Genomic DNA, 19,608 nt, shown 5'->3' with positions numbered 1-19,608 from the left:
GCAGTTTGACTTTGGTTTTTTATTTTTTTAAAAAAATATATAATTATTTTATTATTCGGTATTATATTATTAGACCTTCAGCTTCATGAGTTTTGCCTCTTTTCTTTTTATAGAATTATTATGATCTTATATCTTGAGTCACAGGCTGATCAAAGTTAATGTGGATTGACTTGATTTTTTTTATTTTTGTTATTGATTTTTTTTCGAGTTTCGCCTTTATTTATTTTGTTTGCCAAAGAATTGACGTCTTTTGTTTTATTTAATTTCTTTTGTATAGGGCTATTTAGTCTTTATAAGTTGATCATATGTTTGTCATGCTAACTAGAGTTGGATTTTTTTATATTTTTTTTTCAATTAATCCTTCAATATTTGTGTTGCTAGTGATTGAACTTTAAATTAATCTTTTTTTATTAATAGTTGTTTAGAATTTACTTCTCACTTAAAAATTAGATTTTTCATACTTTTTTAGTTCATCATTCGACTTTTTGATTTTAGTTACTCAAATAATATTTATGTTAAATTGATATCCCTTAATATTCTATAATTTAATTTTTATATAAAATTCTAACAATCTAAACAAGTTTTTTACATATTACTTATCCGTTGCTTAAAAGTTAATTCATATACATTTTAATAAATAGTGTCAGTTCTTGATTGCAGGCTCAAAAGGCACCTTTTTATCTTTCAATTGTCAAACAATTAAAAACAACAAAGTATTTTCAAAAGTACCCTGTTTTAAAAAATAACCCGTAGCAATGCGTGAACATCCTATCTGGTGATAATGGATAATGAAATGATAACGATAACGAGTTGATGCAGTGGGGAATATGTAGAATATCGTGCTGCAGTTGTCGCTAATATACACCACCAGGTATGCAGCAAATAGGAACCAACAATTCATGGTTCACTTGAAAGAGGGAGTAATGACAAACATATCACATCTCTTCCATTAACAATAACTCTTCAAGTTCAGGTTCAAAATCATCCTCGGTTATTTGTAACTTCATCTTTGTCGAAATCTCATTCAGTAATGCATATATTTCATAATGTCTTGGATGTGATTTATCTTCCACAATGAACTTGTGAATTTCACCTTCTCCTTCGATAACACTATATCCTGCTGCCTTCGTGATCTGCCCACCCTTCATAAGCTTTCTAAGCTTCGCAACCCCATCCCACCGTTGCGCTGCTGCATATATATTGCAAAGAATTACATAATTTCCCGGATTCCACGGCTCAACTTGAAAGAGAGATCCGGCAGCTATTTCGGCAAATTCAACATTACTATGGAAACTGCAGGCTCCCAGAAGTGTTCCCCAGATTACAGAATCTGGTTTCATTGGCATCCTTTTAACGAGATCATAAGCTTCTTGCAGTTCACCTGCACGCCCTAATAGATCGACCATGCAGCCATAATGTTCCAATTTGGGAACAATACTGAAGTTTGTCTCCATTGACTGAAAAAGTTGCCGGCCTTTTGCAACCAAGCCTCCATGAGTGCACGCCAAAATAAGTCCTACAAATGTGACATCATCAGGTTCAATTCCTTCTCCCTGCAATGACATCAACATCATGGGAACAAGTCAGCGAGAATCCGAAATTGTGTTTTCCAATAAACTGCTAATACAAAGAGCTAACAAAGAAAAACCATGGTTACCAGCATTTGATCATAAAGCTGCAGGGCCTCATTGCTTCTTCCATGGACAGCCAAGCCCATCATCATAGAATTCCAAGAACACAAATTCCTCCTCTTGCCAATCTCGTTAAACACATGCCTCGCTGCATCAATTTTACCACACCTAGCATACATTTCCAACAAAGTATTGCTTACATACAAATTTTTCATCAGCCCATTGTCTCTTGCGTAACTTTCAATCCTCTCCCCAACTTCCAATGCACCAAGTTTTGCACAAGCTGAAAATACACTAGCAATGGTCACTTCATTTGGCCTAACTTCTTTATCCTTCTCCATCTTCAAAAACATCTCCAATGCCTTGGTGTACATTCCGTTCTGTGAATACCCAGATATCATTGTGGTCCAAGAGACCACACTCCTACTAGGCATCAATTTAAACAATTCCAACGCTCCCTCCATATCCCCGCTCCTCGAATAACCCGCAATTAATGAATTCCAAGTGGGTATATCTCTCACAATCATTTCATCAAACACCTGGCGTGCCAGCACGAGAACACCCAATTTTGCGTACATGTCAACCAAAGCAGTCAAGGCATAGACATCAAAGTCTAAACCTGATTTTATGAAATGGGTATGGATTACTTTGCCATGAAGAAGGGAATAAAAGGAAGCGCAAGCGGGGAAGAGGAAAGTGAAAGTGAGTTCGTTTGGCGGGCAGCCTTTGAGGAGCATTTGGGAGTAGAGAGAGAGGCATTGGCGAGGTTGGTTCTGAGAGGAGTAGGCTTTGATGAGTTTGTTATAGAGAAAGACGGTGGGGTAAGGACTTTGATTGAACACTTTGTGGGCATAAGGGATGTCAGGGATTCGGAGGAGCTCTACTATGAGACTTTTCGAGTAATCTATGCCTTTTTTAAGGGTATGGGCATGAATTCTGTTCAATTGGCTCATGCCAAGATAGTGTTCATATATATATATATATAAACAGCATTTATCAGGGGATGCAAATTACAATACAGCAATGAGAATCTCAATATACTATATAGATTGGGGCTAAAATGTGGAATTTGATTATTTCAAGGTCCTTAAAAAACAGTGGTTTGAGTTTGAGGAACATATAAATTTTCGAAAAGGGCTGAAAATGAGAGTTTAACATGCGACTTCAGGGTTGGTGATGCCCAATTGCCCACTACTACGTTAGTTTGATTAGGCAATGTGGGGCGTCGTGAAGGAGGTAAGCAAAGAATCCACCATGAAAGGGGCTTGTTAGCCTTCATGATACATGGCTTATAAAGAAAAAACATGATTATAATTTATTTTTTCTTATGAATACATCAAATTCACATACATAATTAGATAAAACCTCAAGAGAAAAGATTTAGTTAGTGTTTAGTTTTGTAGTTAGTTTTTGTGGTTGCGATATTGTAGAAAAGAAGATAAATTTTTACTTGCAAAATAAATAAGTAAAAATCTCTAAAAAAAACAAGTTATTTTAACTTCTACAAAACCAACAAGATTAAAAAATAAAATAAAACAACAGTTATTTAGATAACCAAAGTTGTTAGTCGAAAAAACAAAAACTACCAAATGGTTTTTCGAAGAAGACTTCACTAAACTGTCAAAACGAACAAGATAAAGAAGGCAACCAAATGATGCGACTTCCTGCAGGTAAACATAAACAGGTGCATCACTATTCCCAGCAGAAGCTGGACCACCCAAGGCTTTATTTCACTGCTACTCTTTCTGTCTAATAAAATAGCAACCAAGAATATCAGAAGCTATGCCACAAATACGTGCAAAGAATTCAATTCTAGTTGGGAAAATAATGAAAAATGATCGGGGAGGGTACAGTAACCAGTCTATCAATGGTTACCTAATCCTGATCTGTCACTTTCTCCTGCAGACAAATCAATAGCTAATTCAACTTTCAACTGTACAAAGTGAACAATTTATGTGGCACTTAACATAAGCCACTTCTACAAATCCATCTCTCTATCAATATTCTATCTTCACAAAAAAAATGATAGAAAATGTTACGAATTCAGCACAAGACAACTTATCTGGCATCATCTAGAAGTGAGAAGATGCCCTTCTACAGCCACTTTCCATCCAGCATTGAAAACGTGAAGCCTTAATCATAGCCATGCAGAAGCTTCTTGCTAGAGAATCAAGATGGGATTCATTCCTAGTCATTACTTGTCAGACCTGGAGTAGATCTGTATGATTTTGAGGCATTAAACATTGAATTTCTTTAGAAGTATGAGGACTGTTCATGAAGTACGTTCAAATGAGCAAGTATTCTGGCTGAAAGAGACTTCATTCTGCTGTTACCCCGTTGTGTCAGGTCAACCAAAGGCATCTGCGCAGAGGACCCATACTTTTGTTTTAACTCTGGCAGCCGGAAGATCCTTTCTAGAGTGTTTAGAGCCTTTTCCTGCAGTCTGAGGGATGACGAACCAAGAAATCCAATAATTGGTGGTATGGCATTTGCTTCTGCAAGCACCTTACTACCATTTTGAAGTTTAACTCCATCAATTAATGTCAGTAGGGCATCTAAAGAAGCCTCACAGGTTCCAGGATCTGGATCTTGAAGAACCCTCACAAGGGGTCCTACCGCATCAGCTTCCACAAGGCAAAATGATGATTCAACAGCACATATTCCCCCATGAATCGGGCAGCCAGTTTCTGGTGGAACAGAGAAGCACCAGAATCCCTTGTGCTTGGGTATTGGGCGACTAAGTGCTAGTGAGCTCTCCGAAAAACGAGCAAGAGAAATTGCAGCACATTTCTTCATCCTGGTAGTTCCAAAGTCCAGAAGCTGCACTAACACAGGAATTATGCCAGCTTCTGCAGCTCTCCTTTGCCATTCTGGATTTGTTGAAGCAGTAAAATGCCGCATGGCTCCAGCAGCGTTTTCAACTAAGTGATTTTTACGGGGATCACTGTGCTTGCTATCAGGGAGAAATTTAGAGATCACAGGAAGTGCCCCAGCATCCAGAAGCCACTGGGTGATCTGGGGCTTTTCTGGGAGGTTTGAGATAATGCCCATCGCACAAGTAATCGCTTCTTCAACATTAGAAAATTGGATAATCTGGAGCAAGGTCTCGATGCATTTCTGACCCACATGCTCTAGTATGATGGCTTCATCGCCATCTTCTATCAAGCAATATAACAGCTTCACAGCATTTGCTCTCACATTAGGGTTGTCGTGCTCACATAACTGGACCAAAACTTGCATGGCTGAGCACTGTTATCAAGACAAGTTAGTAACAATATGATGAAACCCTATCTAACAAACATTATAGATTAACTTAAGAATCTGGAGGAACTGAATGGCAGGATAAGACAATAAAAGATGGAAAAAAAATCTCAGGTGCTTGCATTTGGCAATTTTCCTGGTCTGACACAGGTTTATTAAACAGTAAATAATCATCCCATGTATTATCTTATCTGGTACTTTGTTCATAGCAAGAATAGATTCATCTTTTAAGAACATTATTAAGAAATTGGATCTTGATGGCATTCTGAACACCAGCAGTGTAGAGCCAAATTTGTTAGTAGCCAATCTCTGGCCATAACATTGCATCTATGTATCTAATTACATTTATGCACCGACATTTCTTGTTTTCTTTGCAGGAGAAATTACATCTAGTTTTATCACAATCTTTTTGGTATTAGATTTTAGCACATTTTATTGCATGTGGATTGTGCGAAAGTAATTACTATATTAACAGAAATTGTAAATAGCTACTATGCACAATAGCCATGGTCGACTTTTCTTTCCTTTGAATATGCAGTAATATCATCCTAGAACTGGACACACAGACAGAACTTCTTGTGTACCTCTGTCAACTTGGCCTTGATATTTGATGCTGATGGGGACTGGCATAAGGCATGGAAAGCTAGAAGAATGTTTTGCTGCACATCAGGCCCTGCTAAGTTAATTAATGAGAAGAGCTTGAAAATGTCATCATCAGATTCCAACAATGAAACCAGCGTCAGGCTGGATTCTTGAGATGCTGTTGATACAGCAAGGTGCATGATTGTGGTAGCCACCTGCTCACGTAAACTTGAAGACGAAGAGATGTGCTGAAAGAGAAGGCCAAGTAATGGCTGAACTGCACCTTCTTTAATCATCCGCAGGCCATTTTCAGGTAAGCTTGATAGGTTCTGAAGAGCTTTGACAGCCACCTTTTTCATTGGAATGTCACCACATGATACCAAGTGAAGAAGAGGACCCAGAGCACCTCCTTCAAACAAAGATGCTTTGTTATGATCAGTTAACTCCAATTCTGCCAGAGTTGATGCCATGATCGTTTTCACATCTTCTGGTCCTGCAAAAACAGGTCAATAAGCACTTTTGAAATATGAATATGTCTCTCTTCAATCACTCCAAGGCTAGAACATAAATTGTTATCATATAAATATTACACTTAGCATTCATTGGCAGAAACAATTTAAACTCCAGGTTACATTGTTGAATTCATACATAGCACGTTGGTGACCACACATCCAGCATGCTGTTAATATGGCATGTCAAATGTCACTTGGACATCCAGAATTGTATGAATTGACACGTCCAGAATTGTATGAATTGACACAAACACATTCAGCATGATTAATTAGGCCCAGTTTGACTCCATATTGTGACAAAGATTTCAGCTCATTTTACAAAGGGCAGCAACTATTCTAGGAAGATCTCGCACCAACAAGAATTAAAAAAAAAAAAAATTGTGAAGGGCAAAATAGATGACAGGCTTAATCAAAATTACATTAAGAAGATTAATACAGTTGTCACATGCAAATCACCTGTGGATAGACGCTGCAGCAAATGTTTGAAGTAATTTGCCTTAGCCATTTGTATGATGTTGGGATCAGAGAACGAAAGATTCTCCAATAGCTCTTGGGCATCTGTGGCAGCTTGATTGTCATCACTGCTTGCCATGGTCACTAAGAGGAGAATACAACCCTGAACCTTTCCAATGCCATCCCTTACCAAGTTACACTTTGACAATTCCAACAGTAATGCCACTGCTAACTTCCTTTCCCCAATACGGCGTCCAAGAGATCGAACAATGGACTCGATTGCATTATCAACATTTGCAACTCTTTCCTACAACATGTTTCAGATTTTAGGAAAGAATTGCTATCAAGAAACACCTCCTTGATTATCTACCAAGTTTATATGTCAAATATAATTAGGTTGGTCAATACCTTGAATAATTTTATGAGTGTGATTTCAATCTAAATTGAAAAGTTTCTTTATGTTTAGTATTAATGAAGTATTGAAATTATCAAGAATAAATCAATTAATTTAATTCAATTCAATGAACAAATCAGCTATAACATCTCTCTCTCTCTCTCCCCCCCTCTCCCTCTCCCCCTCCCTCTCTCACACACACACATAACTGATCCGAATTTTAATTAAGCAAGTGGCTCTAAGCCTGCATTGTATTTTCCTATTTCCGTATATGCATATTGTGCATGTGCATCCATGTTCTCTGTCCACATTTGTTTGTATCTGATAGCCACATATTTGCAGTATTTGTGCACATAATTTATGTTTGTTAGAAGAGAGAAGATGGGGAAGGTGGAACAAAAATAACATGAGCGCAAGGATAAAGAAAATCTATCATTGCAATGAAAGTTTAGCCTCTATAAGAACTGATTGGAGGTGATGGATCCATGTAGCCAACCCGGCTAGTTTCATACAGAGGTATTGTTGAATGAAGTTGAGCTGAGCTGAAATAAGCAAACTATAACTTGCAGTTGCAAATAATCACTATTTAAGTATCTTGCTGTCCTTCATCAGGAATGGAAATAAATAGAGAAAGAGAGAAGACACCATAATAGATCAAGCTTGAAGTACCTTGGCATGATCACTATCTTTTGCAAGCATGCAAAGAATGACTAGAGCACGATTCCTTATATCTTGATTTTTTGCTCCAAGAAGCTGGATAAATTGTGGTATATAATTCTCCAATATCACCCATTCCCGATGTTGGTCGCTTTGTTCACAGAGATCCTCTAACTGTTCTAGGCATTGAAGCACTTCTTCTTCTTCTTCAGATACTAGTTTTGATTTCATGGAAGCAATTTTAATCATGGTGTTTCTATCCTTCCATTCTTCTATTGATTGCCTAAGAGTTTTGTTAGGCCTCAAAATTGATGTGTCTAGAGGGGTCATGGTCAGAGGACACATTTCATGGCCGTCTGCAAGCCATTTTTCTATTGCACTTCTCTCAAATGTCTGTCCCGAAGAGGTCTCCACAGGGTCCTCCATAACATCCCGTGTAATTGGGCAATAAAAAGACTGGAGAGGTTCCAATGGTTGACTACCCAAAGACTTCCGTTTGGTGAAGTACTTCATCTCTTTTTCCTTAGGAGACGAAGCAGCATCTGCCCTTTCTAACAAAGCAATTATCTGATCCATTTGTATAGCTTCAGCCTGATCCTTCCTTAACCGGGCATTTTCAATCTCACTCTTGAATTCTTCAAACTCTTTCTTCAATGCAGACCTGTCAGTTGAGATCCCAACAGCCTCAGCTATGTGAAACAGTAACTTATTGGCATAAGAACGATCAACAACCCTCTCCTGTATTCCGGACTCAATTTTCACCAAAATCTCTTCTTCTGCTATAGCAGCCTTGAACTCAGCTCTCTGCATACTATCACGAAGCTTTTCAATCTCTTCAATTATACCGGCTGCAAGATCCAAAGAGGCCAAAGGAAGAAGACCTAGAGCTCGGCTTATCTCTCTTGTGGTGTCCTCTAGGTTCTTAATTATCGTCCGAGAATTCATTAGGAGATACACTTTGTTTCTCTTGGTGCAATCAGCAGTCAGCTGCTTTGCAGCTTTAATTTCCTGATTTAGGATCTCAATGGCACTGTTAAGGCTCCTAGAACCACTAATGTCTTTCTTATTCAGCTCTTTTAGAACAGGTGCGACCCTTTCCAAGTAGACAGAAAATTCCTTAAAACTCTCCTTCTTAACAAGGACATTGTTTGTAGCATAAACAACCTCCATCATCCCCTCCACAATTTGTGAAAGGCACTCATCAGCTGGAAAAGAACATGCACTAGTAATAACATCTAGTGCCATCATGTATCACTCCTACAAAAGCTAAGAATCAAAACACTCTACTCCCATGAGGTAATAAAACCCAGTTGCATAGCAACCGTCTAGACATTTTGATCCAGATCAGGTTTCATAAAATGCCTGCATTCAATTCAGATTATGCACAGATCAACAGAACTACTTGCTATATATATTAGAGCCCATATTGACAAGGAACAGAATGAAAACAAATATTCAGAGGAATTGAAATCATGGCCTCCACTTGGTTTCTAAGCATACAAAAGAAATGAAATGCAGACAAATTTAAACCATATGACTATAATCTGTTTGGTTGGGTGAAATACGGATTCAATTATACTAGTTTTTATATCATTTGAAATCCCTTCAAGCCTCCACATGAAGTGCTTAAATCCATTATTAGAATTTAGGTTAGACAACTTCTTTATTCAAAAAGTATCTGAGATGGGTGTTTTCCATTCATTTTTTTCCCCAACTCTATTTAAGCCACCACATAAAGTGCTTAAATTCACTGAGCTGAGCCTCCATGGCAAATCCAGAAAAACAAAATGCAAGTTTCCATCATAATTGATGATCTTTTCCCACATTATCTCTTTAACCAAACAGAAATATTCAATTTTTTGAAGTTGAGACATAGCCTTGGAGCAGGAACATGTGACCAATTTTAAACAAAATTCAACAACAGGAGATAAAGAAAGGTTCAGCTAATCTTTTCTGTAATCAATTAAAAGTTCAAAATGAAATTCAAATAAACATAGTCAAAAGAAACGTTAAATTAGATATATAAAAAAAGATCCAACTATAATTATCTTTGAAGCAGAGGGAGAAGGAGAAGGACCTGTCTAGTTAGTAAATGCCCATGAAAGTTCACTAGAAGGATCGATTTTCCGGGAAATGCACGGATTTTGCGGGGAAAGTATAAGAAAGACCCGAAAGAAAACAATAGTGATGGTACAAAATGAGGTAGCATGTGTATAGAGAGAGAAGAAAAAGGAAGCAAAATAAAGAAGGAATAAAGACGACGTCTTTAAAAATATTGGTTTATGGTAAAACTAATTTAGGTTTCTGAAAATAAAAAAGCATTAGAGTACATGTATTTTGTATTTTAAAAGTATTTAAAAAAATTAAAAAATTAATTTTTTATTTACTTTAAATTAATTATTTTTAGAATTTTTAAATTATTTTAATATATTAATATAAAAAATAAATTAAAAAAAAAACATTCTTTAAATATTTTTTAAATAAAAAATATTTTAAAAATATTAATTTTTAACCAAACTAATTTTAGGTTTTTGAAAATAAAATGGCTTGAGTGATCGTTTATTTTTTATTTTAAAAATTTTTTTTGAAAATTTTTTTTTTTTATATTTTTTATATTTTAAATTAATTATTTTTTTATTTTTTGATGTTTCATATGATTATGATGTATTAATAAAAATAAATAAATTTAAAACATATTTTAAAACAAAAATTTATTTTGAAAGCAACTGTTACTCTAGTTTTTTATACAAAATATGTTTGTTTTTGTGTTTTAAAAGTATTTTAAAAAAAAACTTGAATTTTTTTATTTCAAATTAATAATTTTTTAATATTTTTATATCAATTTAATATATTAATATCAAAAATTATTTTAATACATTTATAAAAAAACACAATAATTAATAAACTATCTATCACGTTAAAGACTCTCTCTCCTTCTCACTTCCCTATCTGAAATCATGCGTCTCTCTACTCGTTTGGTGGTCTTTTGGTTTGACTTTGTAAAATGACTCACTCTTTGTCTTCTTTCTATAGTTTAACCCCTTTTCTCTACGCACAACACATTTCAAATTTATAATCTTCTTCTTTTTCTCATCTTTTAACGGATGCCTTGTTTTTTTTTCTCTAATTATTTTGAAAGCTGATTAAAAATTAAAGAGAGAGAGAGAGAACAGCTATTGCAAAATTAGGTTAAAACGACGAAATGGTGTAAAGTAAATTAATTTTTTGATGTACGAGGAGCAGTTTTGAGATTGCTAGAAGCAAGATAAGTACTTGTTAATTCTCTGGTTGAGCCGTGAGGTGCCAGTCCTTTTGATGCGTATCAAATGAATGTTCTTGTTCACAAACCCATAAATATAGATAACCTATTGAAACCTCTGACTATGTAAATAATTTAGAACCCGTTTGGTAACGTGGAAGCGTCCACGTTTCCAGCGTTTGGTTGATGCAACCTGTTTGGTTCAACTGTAACCACCGTTTTATAACTCCATGGGGCCCACAGAAATTGAGTTTCAAACGCAGGGTAAACAAAAGCATGTCTCACATGCTTTTTACCGTTGCTGCTGTTCAGAAAACGCAGCAAACTTTACCAAAAAATTAATTTCACACCAAAAAATTAAATTCCACCCTATCTGCCCTCAACTACACACCATCGTCTCCCCTCTTCTGCAATATTCGTCCCTGAGCTCTCGATCCACAGCTATCCTCTTCTCAAAAAATTAGTTCTCCTCCTCGCCACAAAACACACCCACAAAACACACCCACACACTCGTTCTCAAGACAAAAGGTAAAAGAGAGACAGAGAGACAAGGAGAGAGTTGGGCTTCTTCCTCATCATCTCTCTTGGCTGTGAGGGAGAGAGACAGTTTACTGCTGTTGTAAACAAGGTTAGACATCACTTAATCCTGCTTTTGTTTGATTGATTGTGATGCGTCGTCCATTCTCTAACAAAGACACCGAATTTGTTGTTAGCCGACTGTAAATCAAGCCCATCTGCCACCGATCTGCTGTCGTGAGGAACTCATCTCGCGTTTGAAGAAGACATGCACTGACCCAGGTAATTTTATTCCCACTTGACCTAAAAAAATTTTTAGATCATTTTGTATCATCTTAAACTAACTGTTTTCCCTAACAAAAATTATCTCTTCCTGTGACTTTTATTTGCAGAACCAACGAGATCATCGAAATATTATCTTCCTGGAAAGCTGAAGCAGAAGCATCTTACGAAGCTCATTCTCGGTTGCACACGAAATTACCAGGTTAGTTGCTCTGTATTGGTTCAACAATTACTGTATCTGTCTCATTGGAAATTTTGCATGTGATTGTGGTTCTGCGTTGTGTTAAAATTTGACATGTGAATATTTGCTTACACTTTTATGCATACATAAGCACAAATACATTTGATATCCTGTTGGTTTTGATGTGGGTTTTTTTTTTTAAATGGAGCTACCCGGTCATTATCTTCATTGTCTCTGCTAAAATTCAATTTTAATCTCTTCTGTCATGCATTACTTTATTTTTCTCCAGGTTTTTGTTTGTTTTTTCAAATTACTTGTGTTTACGAAATGTGTCATATTCCTAAACTAATATATATTGTCAAAATTAACATAAGGATCTATTTTTTATTAACAAAAAATAGTTTTAGGTACTCAAATTAAAAAAATAAATTCATGGATTAAGTTTAGTTTGGCTCAAATTCAGTATATATATATATTTTTTAATTTAGCCAACTTACTATTTTAGATTCCATTATTTAGGAGTTATAGTCTCTTTTGCTGTAGTTTTAGACTAAAAACCGAGTTGACTATTTATTGAATCTCTTATCACTATTTTTTTGTTTTCTTGTCACCAAACACAATTGAGATACAGTCTTATCTGTTGTTAGTTAGATTTCCTTCCGAATTGAATTTGTTTTGAAGCTGAAATTCAATTCTATTTTTGATGCAACCAAGTGCTCTTACTGGCAGTTGCAGTCCCTGAGTGCCTGCCTCAATGCTATGCTTCTATGGATCATACATATAGATTTCAAGTATTATCTTGTGTGTTCTCTGCAATTAGCATTACTAGAATGATTATTTGTGTTCAACATAGTTTTCACTTGGCATGACCTAAAAAGTGTGTAGATTATGATATCTTATTGTAAAGCACAACTAGTTCAATTATACTTCCTCTGCATCCAGCATTAAGAATTTGGAGGTATGCTTTATGGTTACAATTCATTTGCACTATCTCCACAAATACATTAATTTCATGAGTTTGAGTGTTTTTTTTTTATTATTATTAATATGTCAAGTACATGTAGAATTTAGAAGTAATCATCTTCAACTTTGATACAATTATTGTAGTTCTGTACTGAATAATTCTCTTACTATCAAGTCAGAATCCAAAATACAATAGGAAGGAAAGTTTTGGTTTATTGCTCCACAGAAACCTGTCTCTTTTGCTTGTCCCTTCTACTTTTGGTCTCTTTAAGTCATAGCTACTTACGATTTATTTTTATCCTCACTTTTAAAGGAAATGTCTTTTTTATTAGAGGAATTTACACTTTGTATTGATGGTGTCTGAACTGGTGGTGAAAAACAGTTCAATTTGTTAGTAAAAGAGGCTGCAACTTTCAGGATGAAGGCAACCCTGTTTTTGTTCCCATTTCTTTTAGTTTAATCAAAATGATGTATTTTCTTTTTATAGCTCATGCATATCATACGAGCTGTGGTAATTTTGTCATTAACATTTTATTTAGATTTCATACATGACTCTCATGTCCAAAATCTGTCATTTTGGATGACAAGGTTTCACATAATTAGGGATGTAGGGATCAATTGTAGACTAATCTCACCCTCTTATATGTACACAAATTAGGCAAAAACGAGAACATGGATGATTCTCAATCACAAGATAAGGCTTGTTGGACTAGAGAGATGTTGCATGCTTTTTGTGACATATGTATTAAAGCAATTGAGTAAGGTATGCGACCCAACACCCATTTCGACAAAGCTGGGTGGAAGTTTGTTATGAATAGCTTTAAGAATCAAACTGGCCATGCATTAACGAAAGCACAATTAAAGAATAAGTGGGATGGAATTAAAAAGGATTGGAGAATATGGAAAAAGTTGATTTCCGAAACAGGAGTAGGATGGAGTGCTGAACTTGGAACAATTGCAGCTCCTGATGAATGGTGGAAAGCTAAGAACCAGGTCTGTTTTTTTCTGTATTTTTACAGCTGTTCTTTACTGTTTGGTTGCATGCTTTCACATAATTTTTTATGCATTTTTTCATTCATTGTCCCGTGTTGTAGGAGATACGCGGGGCAAGAAAGTTTAGGCATGCTGGGATCGATCCAGCTTTGTGTTGTAAATATGATATCATGTTTACAAACACTGTTGCAACCGGTCAGTATGCTTGGGCTCCATCGCAGGGTCTGAATTCTGATGAAGATGGTGGTGGTCAAATGCACACTAACGCAATGAATGATGACCCTCATCTTCATGAAGGTAGTGGAGATTCCGAGGAGGGTAGTCTTCCCAATTTCATTGCCGATGTGGAGAATATGGTGGCTGGTGTGACTTTTGCCAATAGCACAAGCAATCCCACCGGTAGTAGTGGGAAAAGAAAAGGTGTGCAACAAAGTTCTAGACAAAATGAGAAAAAAAAAAAAAAAAAAAAAAAGGAGTGCCGGAAGGGGATCTCAATTATTTACTCGATTAGATAAGTTAGTGGATAGTGTTTCTACCAAGAGTGAATGCACGTCAAGTGTTTTAGATAAAAAAGGTTGTAGCATAGAAGAGGTGATGAAGGAGTTTCACTCCATTGAGGAAGTGGTGTTCGGTAGTGAGTTGTATTGTTTTGAAACTGAGTTTTTTATGGTTAGAAGTAGGAGGGAAATGTGGGCAACAATTGGTGATATGGACCGAAAATTTCAGTGGCTGAAATTAATGTTCGATCGAAGGGCAAACTACCGACCTTCAAGTAAGTTTACATTTCATACATGGAAAACTTACATTAATGTATGTTGTATATTGCAGCAATGAAATTCTGTTTTGTGTCAAAAAAATTTCAATGTTTATGTGTTTCTTCGCAGGTTAAAGTGCAGCTCAAATTTGAGGTTCATGAGGTGTTGCTACGGCTATAGAATTGTAAAATGGGTTATGCAAACGGTTCTGCCTTTGCTGTTTTTCCCAGGTTTCGTAACTTGTAACGTATCATATGTTGAACACTTTTTATGTATTTGTAGTTGTCGGCTGTTTGTTATGTTTGAGAAATTGTTAACAGCTATTGTTGTTCCTTTTAGAAGCTGTTATTGTAGGTTTAATAGTCTAATTTCAATGCTGGATAATTCTGTTTTCAGTTGGCTTTTTTCAGCCTTGAATTTTATATTGTAACGTAATGGATTGCATTGTGTTTTATGTGTTGAATGGCTGCTGATTGGTTGAATGTATGTTGAGTTGAAAGGTAGCTAAATGGTTGCACTATAGTTCCTTGCATGACTGTTTGAAAGTTGGTTGAATGGGAGTTGGTACCTTTGAATGGTTGGTGATGGTAAAAATGTTTGCTGCTGGGTTTGGCAGCAGTAAATATATGTTGGTGTGTGTGTTTCTATTTAAGATGCATTAGAATTTCTTTGCATTTTCATTGGCTGGACACAAAATTTGCAAGCATTCCAACGTGTATTGAGGGCTGTTTCAGGAAGTTTTGTTGCTGTTTTTACACTGCAACGTGAAGTGCATTGACTTTAGAAGGTTGGTTGTTTATTTTATGGATGCTTTTTAGTTAATAATGCTTTACATTTATGTTTTGTTAGCAGAATGTTGGTGTAAACAATTGTATGGCTGCTGCTCTTGCAATTAAACAAGTGTATTTATGGTTTTTTTTTCAACTGACAGCAGCCCCTTCTCTTTATGGCTGCTGTCATTGTCAATTAAATAAGTGCATTTATGGTTTTTGAGCTTGCTTGTGCATGTACTTGAGAAAATCCTTAAGTTTTTTTTCATGCATGTGCATGTTAATGTGCAGTTCAAGTGGTCAAAAGTGCTTTGATATTAAGGTTGAGTCATTGAGAGTAGGCAGTTCTGAAGCCTCTTTGGAAAGATTATACACATGCGCAATGTGCTCTTGTCTGCTAGTGCATTTCCCTACTGTTTTTGGGTCTTTTTATATTGCAGAATCAGCAACATTTTTTTCACATAACAAGCTTATCTAATTTCTGGCCAAGTCATGGATAATTAAGTTGTAATATGAAAATGGAAAATACTGCATTAACATAAAGAAAAAGTCATGGCTTATAAGAAAGTAGCTGAAGACTCTTCTTATATAAGTAATGTTTTACACCTTGCTACCAATTCGGGATTGCATGGCATTTCAAATCAGAACCAAGTTCTCTGAATGCATACTACTCTAAAGGAACACTGTGATAGGATACAAGGGATATGAATATAGGCCCTATATAGTGCAGGTCTTAATTATATAAAAAGGGATTCTAATGTTTTTGCATCAACTGTTCTGAAAAGTTGGCTAATTTCTGCTATCAATTGAAAAGATATTCTATATTCTTCATATATTAATTGAAAAAATTTGATATTACCCTGGCGGTGATAATCGTGTACATTACAATTATTGTTGTGTTAAAAAATAGTGGATGCGTTACGTATACGTTAAAGATGCTCGATCTGTACCGCTTGATCGAATATAGATGTTTTATGTTAAGACTGTCATGAACGACAAAAAAATTCAAAATAATTGAGTCAATGAACATTTATTTTGTATCGGTACAATGCAGGTTAAAAATTGATTCAAAATTTTTTTTGTAGATATGGATGCGAACTGGTTTAATGCACTGTTTGATGAACATTACGAAAATGTTATGAATAATGTTGGTCGGCATGTGTCCAATGGGTTTGCTGGTACAAGTTCTGTAAGTGGATTTGGAGGAAGTTTCAGTGATGGTTATGGAAACTACAATAGTGAGGTTCAGGATGACGACATAAATCAACAGGATGACGATGACAGTGGAGAATTATTTTGGCGTAGAGAGTGTGATCGCAAAAAATTAGTCATCTGCACTGCAGGAGCAATGGCTTTATATCACGAAGCGTATATTTATAAAGAGCCATGTATGAATTCATATAACACTGGCATGCGATGGTTGATGGAAATTCTAAATGGTCATTGGATACGTTGTGTGAACATGTTTCGGATGGATTCTGACACATTAAAAAGTTTGGCTTTGGAGTTGGAAACGATGTATGGGTTGAAACCGTCTAGACGGATGAGTGTTATTGAGAAATTAGGCATGTTTGTCTACACTTTAGCTCTAGGAGCATCGAATAGGGAAAGTGCAGGAGCGTTTTCAGCATTCAGGTGAAACTGTTTCAAGAAATTTCAATGAGGTGCTTCGTTCTGTGTGCTTGCTTGCAACGCATATAATAAGACCAGTCGATCCAGAATTCACAAACAACTCCATTGGAAATTGCAATGAATCCGAGATACATGCCCTATTTCAAGGTAAGCAATATTGTGTACAAGTAGTTGAATATTTCAAAAGCTTATAATCAAATATTTACGTGCAATTAAATTGATTCGGCAATAAACTTTATGTTTTTGTAGAATTGCATTGGAGCGATTGATGGAACACATGTACGTGCATGTGTTTCACAAGAAAATCAAATACCATTCATTGGTAGAAAAGGTATACCGACGCAAAATGTAATGGCAGCATGTAGCTTTGACATGCAATTTACATTTGTTTGGGCTGGGTGGGAAGGTAGTGCTCATGATACAAGAATATTTTATGAGGCGATTGGAAATACAAACATACAATTTCCGAGGCCACCGGAAGGTAGATTTTCTTTAAAAAAATATGTTTGTTCAGCTGTTCTAATTTTTTTTTTATGAAGTTTTTTTGTAAGTGGGAAAAAATTCTGACATCTATGCAGGGAAGTATTATCTTGTTGATTCGGGATATCCGAATGAGTACGGTTACTTGGGTCCATATAGAGGGGAAAGATATCATCTTCCAGAATTTCGTCGACGAGGACAACCCCGAAGTCGAAAGGAACTATTTAACCGAGTCCATTCATCATTACGATGTGTGATCGAACGTACATTTGGAGTTTAGAAGAAAATATGGCGAATCTTGCAAACCATGCCTGAGTTTCCTTACGAATCACAGGTTAAAATTGTTGTCGCATCAATGGCGCTGCACAACTATATTCGACGGAAGTCGAGGCAAGATGTTGCATTCAACAACTTTGATAACCACCCTGATTTCGTTCCTCAAGATATTTTTCCCGATGTCGTTCCACAATCACAAACGAGTTCACACCAGAGGGCGTCGGGTATGGATGATATTCGTGATGGCATTGCAAATTGTTTGATGGGGCAATAATATGTAATTGTAATAACAAAACAAACTTTGATTATTTAGCCGGTATTTATGTGCAAACAATATTTTATTTCCTCTTAACAAAAAAACTTATTTTATTTATGTCCTTTTTAGTCATTTTAGTTCCAAAAGCAACCGCAACCACAATTTAACCAAACATCTTTTTAACCACAATAAAGTCAAACCACAACTTTAACCAAACACTCAAATTATATACACAAACCACAGAAAAAGCACTTTTTTCAAAAATAACTTTTTTCCAACCGCAACCACAACAATTCCAGCAAAAAACAAACACTCTCTTAGTATAGTTAGTTTTAATCCCGACACTCTTCCTGGGAAGAAGGAAAATATAAACATCAATTCATCTGGCGTGGGGTTGTTTGTTTCTATATTTTTAAAAGTATTTAAAAAAATAAATTTTTTTAATTTTTTTATTAATTTTAAATTAATATGTTTTTAATGTTTTTAAATCATTTTGATATACTGATATTAAAAATAATTTTTAAAAAATATAAAAAATATCATTGAAATGTATTTTAACATGAAAAATTATTTGAAAAGCAACTGAAACCACACTACCAACAAGCTCTTAATTAAGTTGTTGTACCCTTGAACTAGTAAGTGAAAGGGAGATTGCTGGCTAGTAAAAGTTACACTTGACAATAATACTATGCATTTAAAATAATCTCAATTACAAAAGTAATTTTTACATTAAATAATAATGATGACGATGATGATAAAAAAAAGATCTAGAATTGCTGAGTTGAGCCCTTTTGAAGCTCAACTAAGGCTGCTTGTTAATGGTCGAACTGAGGCTTAGACCAGGGAAGAAGAAAAAAAGAAAAAGAGAAGAGAAGGGGTTGACCCAAACCAAAACCAAAACCAAAACCAAAGATTTAACCGAGGCCGGGAGGAGGAGAAAAGGGGTTGACCCAAACCAAAACCAAAACCAAAGATCCAACCGAGGCCGGGAGGAGGAGAAAAGGGGTTGGCCCAACCAAACCATCTCCATGCAAGCCCAACCAACCCTAGCTAGCCAAATCATGGGCAAAAAAGGATGAATGAGAAGGACGAGATTGGTTGCTTAGTCTTGGCCTAATCGACCTTTATTCTAAACCCAACCAAAGGTGGAGAAGAGAAGGAGAAAAATATAAAATGTCAACCTAACTAAAACTTGCACATAGCTTGTATTAACCACCCTTTCTCACCAATAACACCCTCTCTCAAATTATCTTAGGCTACATTCTTAGCCAATGACTATCCATAATTCTGACTCCTACGTTAACGCTTCTAACCTGCAATGACCACTCTCTCTCGTTAATAAAAGCTTTCTCAAACTATCTTAGGCCAATCTTTTAACCAATAGCTATCAATAATGCTGACTCCTATACTAACACTCTTAACCTACAATAACTATTTTTTTTTTGTCAATAATTACATCTCTCAAATTATCTCATGCCAACTTCTTAAACAATAGTTATCTTGAAGTCTAATTTTGCATCAACTCTCCTAATGATAAGCAAGATATATCAATCAATAACTCAATTTTTTAGAAAAATCAGTTAATCCTCATCATTTCTCTCTTTTCGAGAAGTAAGGTATATTTAAATATCATAAGTCACTAAGTCAAAAGCTAAGAAAAGTTCACTTGACTATATTATTTTATTGTTCCAAACACAACATTGTTTTCTTTACTACTCATTCTCTCATTTTATTCCTTTTATATTTATTAATTTA

At 35.6% G+C, this 19,608-nt stretch overlaps 2 protein-coding genes and 1 pseudogene across 3 annotated transcripts; 1 reads left to right on the top strand and 2 right to left on the bottom strand.

Moving 5' to 3' along the window:
* Positions 1-810: 810 nt before the first annotated feature.
* Positions 811-3,278, bottom strand: LOC118063495 (pentatricopeptide repeat-containing protein At5g08510). Its single transcript, XM_035077547.2, has 2 exons — positions 1,658-3,278; positions 811-1,553 (listed from the first exon to the last, which is right to left on the bottom strand). The coding sequence occupies exons 1-2, from the start codon at positions 2,582-2,584 to the stop codon at positions 936-938; spliced, it is 1,545 nt and encodes a 514-aa protein (XP_034933438.1). The 5' UTR covers positions 2,585-3,278; the 3' UTR covers positions 811-935.
* Positions 3,279-3,402: 124 nt separating this feature from the next.
* LOC118063433 (U-box domain-containing protein 24) lies at positions 3,403-9,734 on the bottom strand. 2 transcript variants are annotated; one of them, XM_035077461.2, is made up of 5 exons: positions 9,568-9,734; positions 7,503-8,747; positions 6,443-6,746; positions 5,477-5,967; positions 3,403-4,880 (listed from the first exon to the last, which is right to left on the bottom strand). In XM_035077461.2, exons 2-5 carry the CDS (start codon positions 8,736-8,738, stop codon positions 3,885-3,887), a joined length of 3,027 nt encoding a protein of 1,008 aa, XP_034933352.1. In that variant the 5' UTR covers positions 8,739-8,747; positions 9,568-9,734; the 3' UTR covers positions 3,403-3,884. The 2 variants fall into 2 exon arrangements, with proteins under 2 accessions (XP_034933352.1, XP_034933351.1); XM_035077460.2 differs by having other exon boundaries at positions 7,503-8,852; positions 9,568-9,733.
* A 3,629-nt stretch (positions 9,735-13,363) lies between these two features.
* Positions 13,364-17,871, top strand: LOC118063517 (uncharacterized; annotated as a pseudogene).
* Positions 17,872-19,608: the final 1,737 nt, after the last annotated feature.

Source organism: Populus alba, chromosome 2, assembly GCF_005239225.2.
Source record: "Populus alba chromosome 2, ASM523922v2, whole genome shotgun sequence".
Taxonomy (NCBI): Eukaryota; Viridiplantae; Streptophyta; class Magnoliopsida; order Malpighiales; family Salicaceae; genus Populus; species Populus alba.
This window is presented reverse-complemented; position numbering and strand designations above follow the sequence as displayed.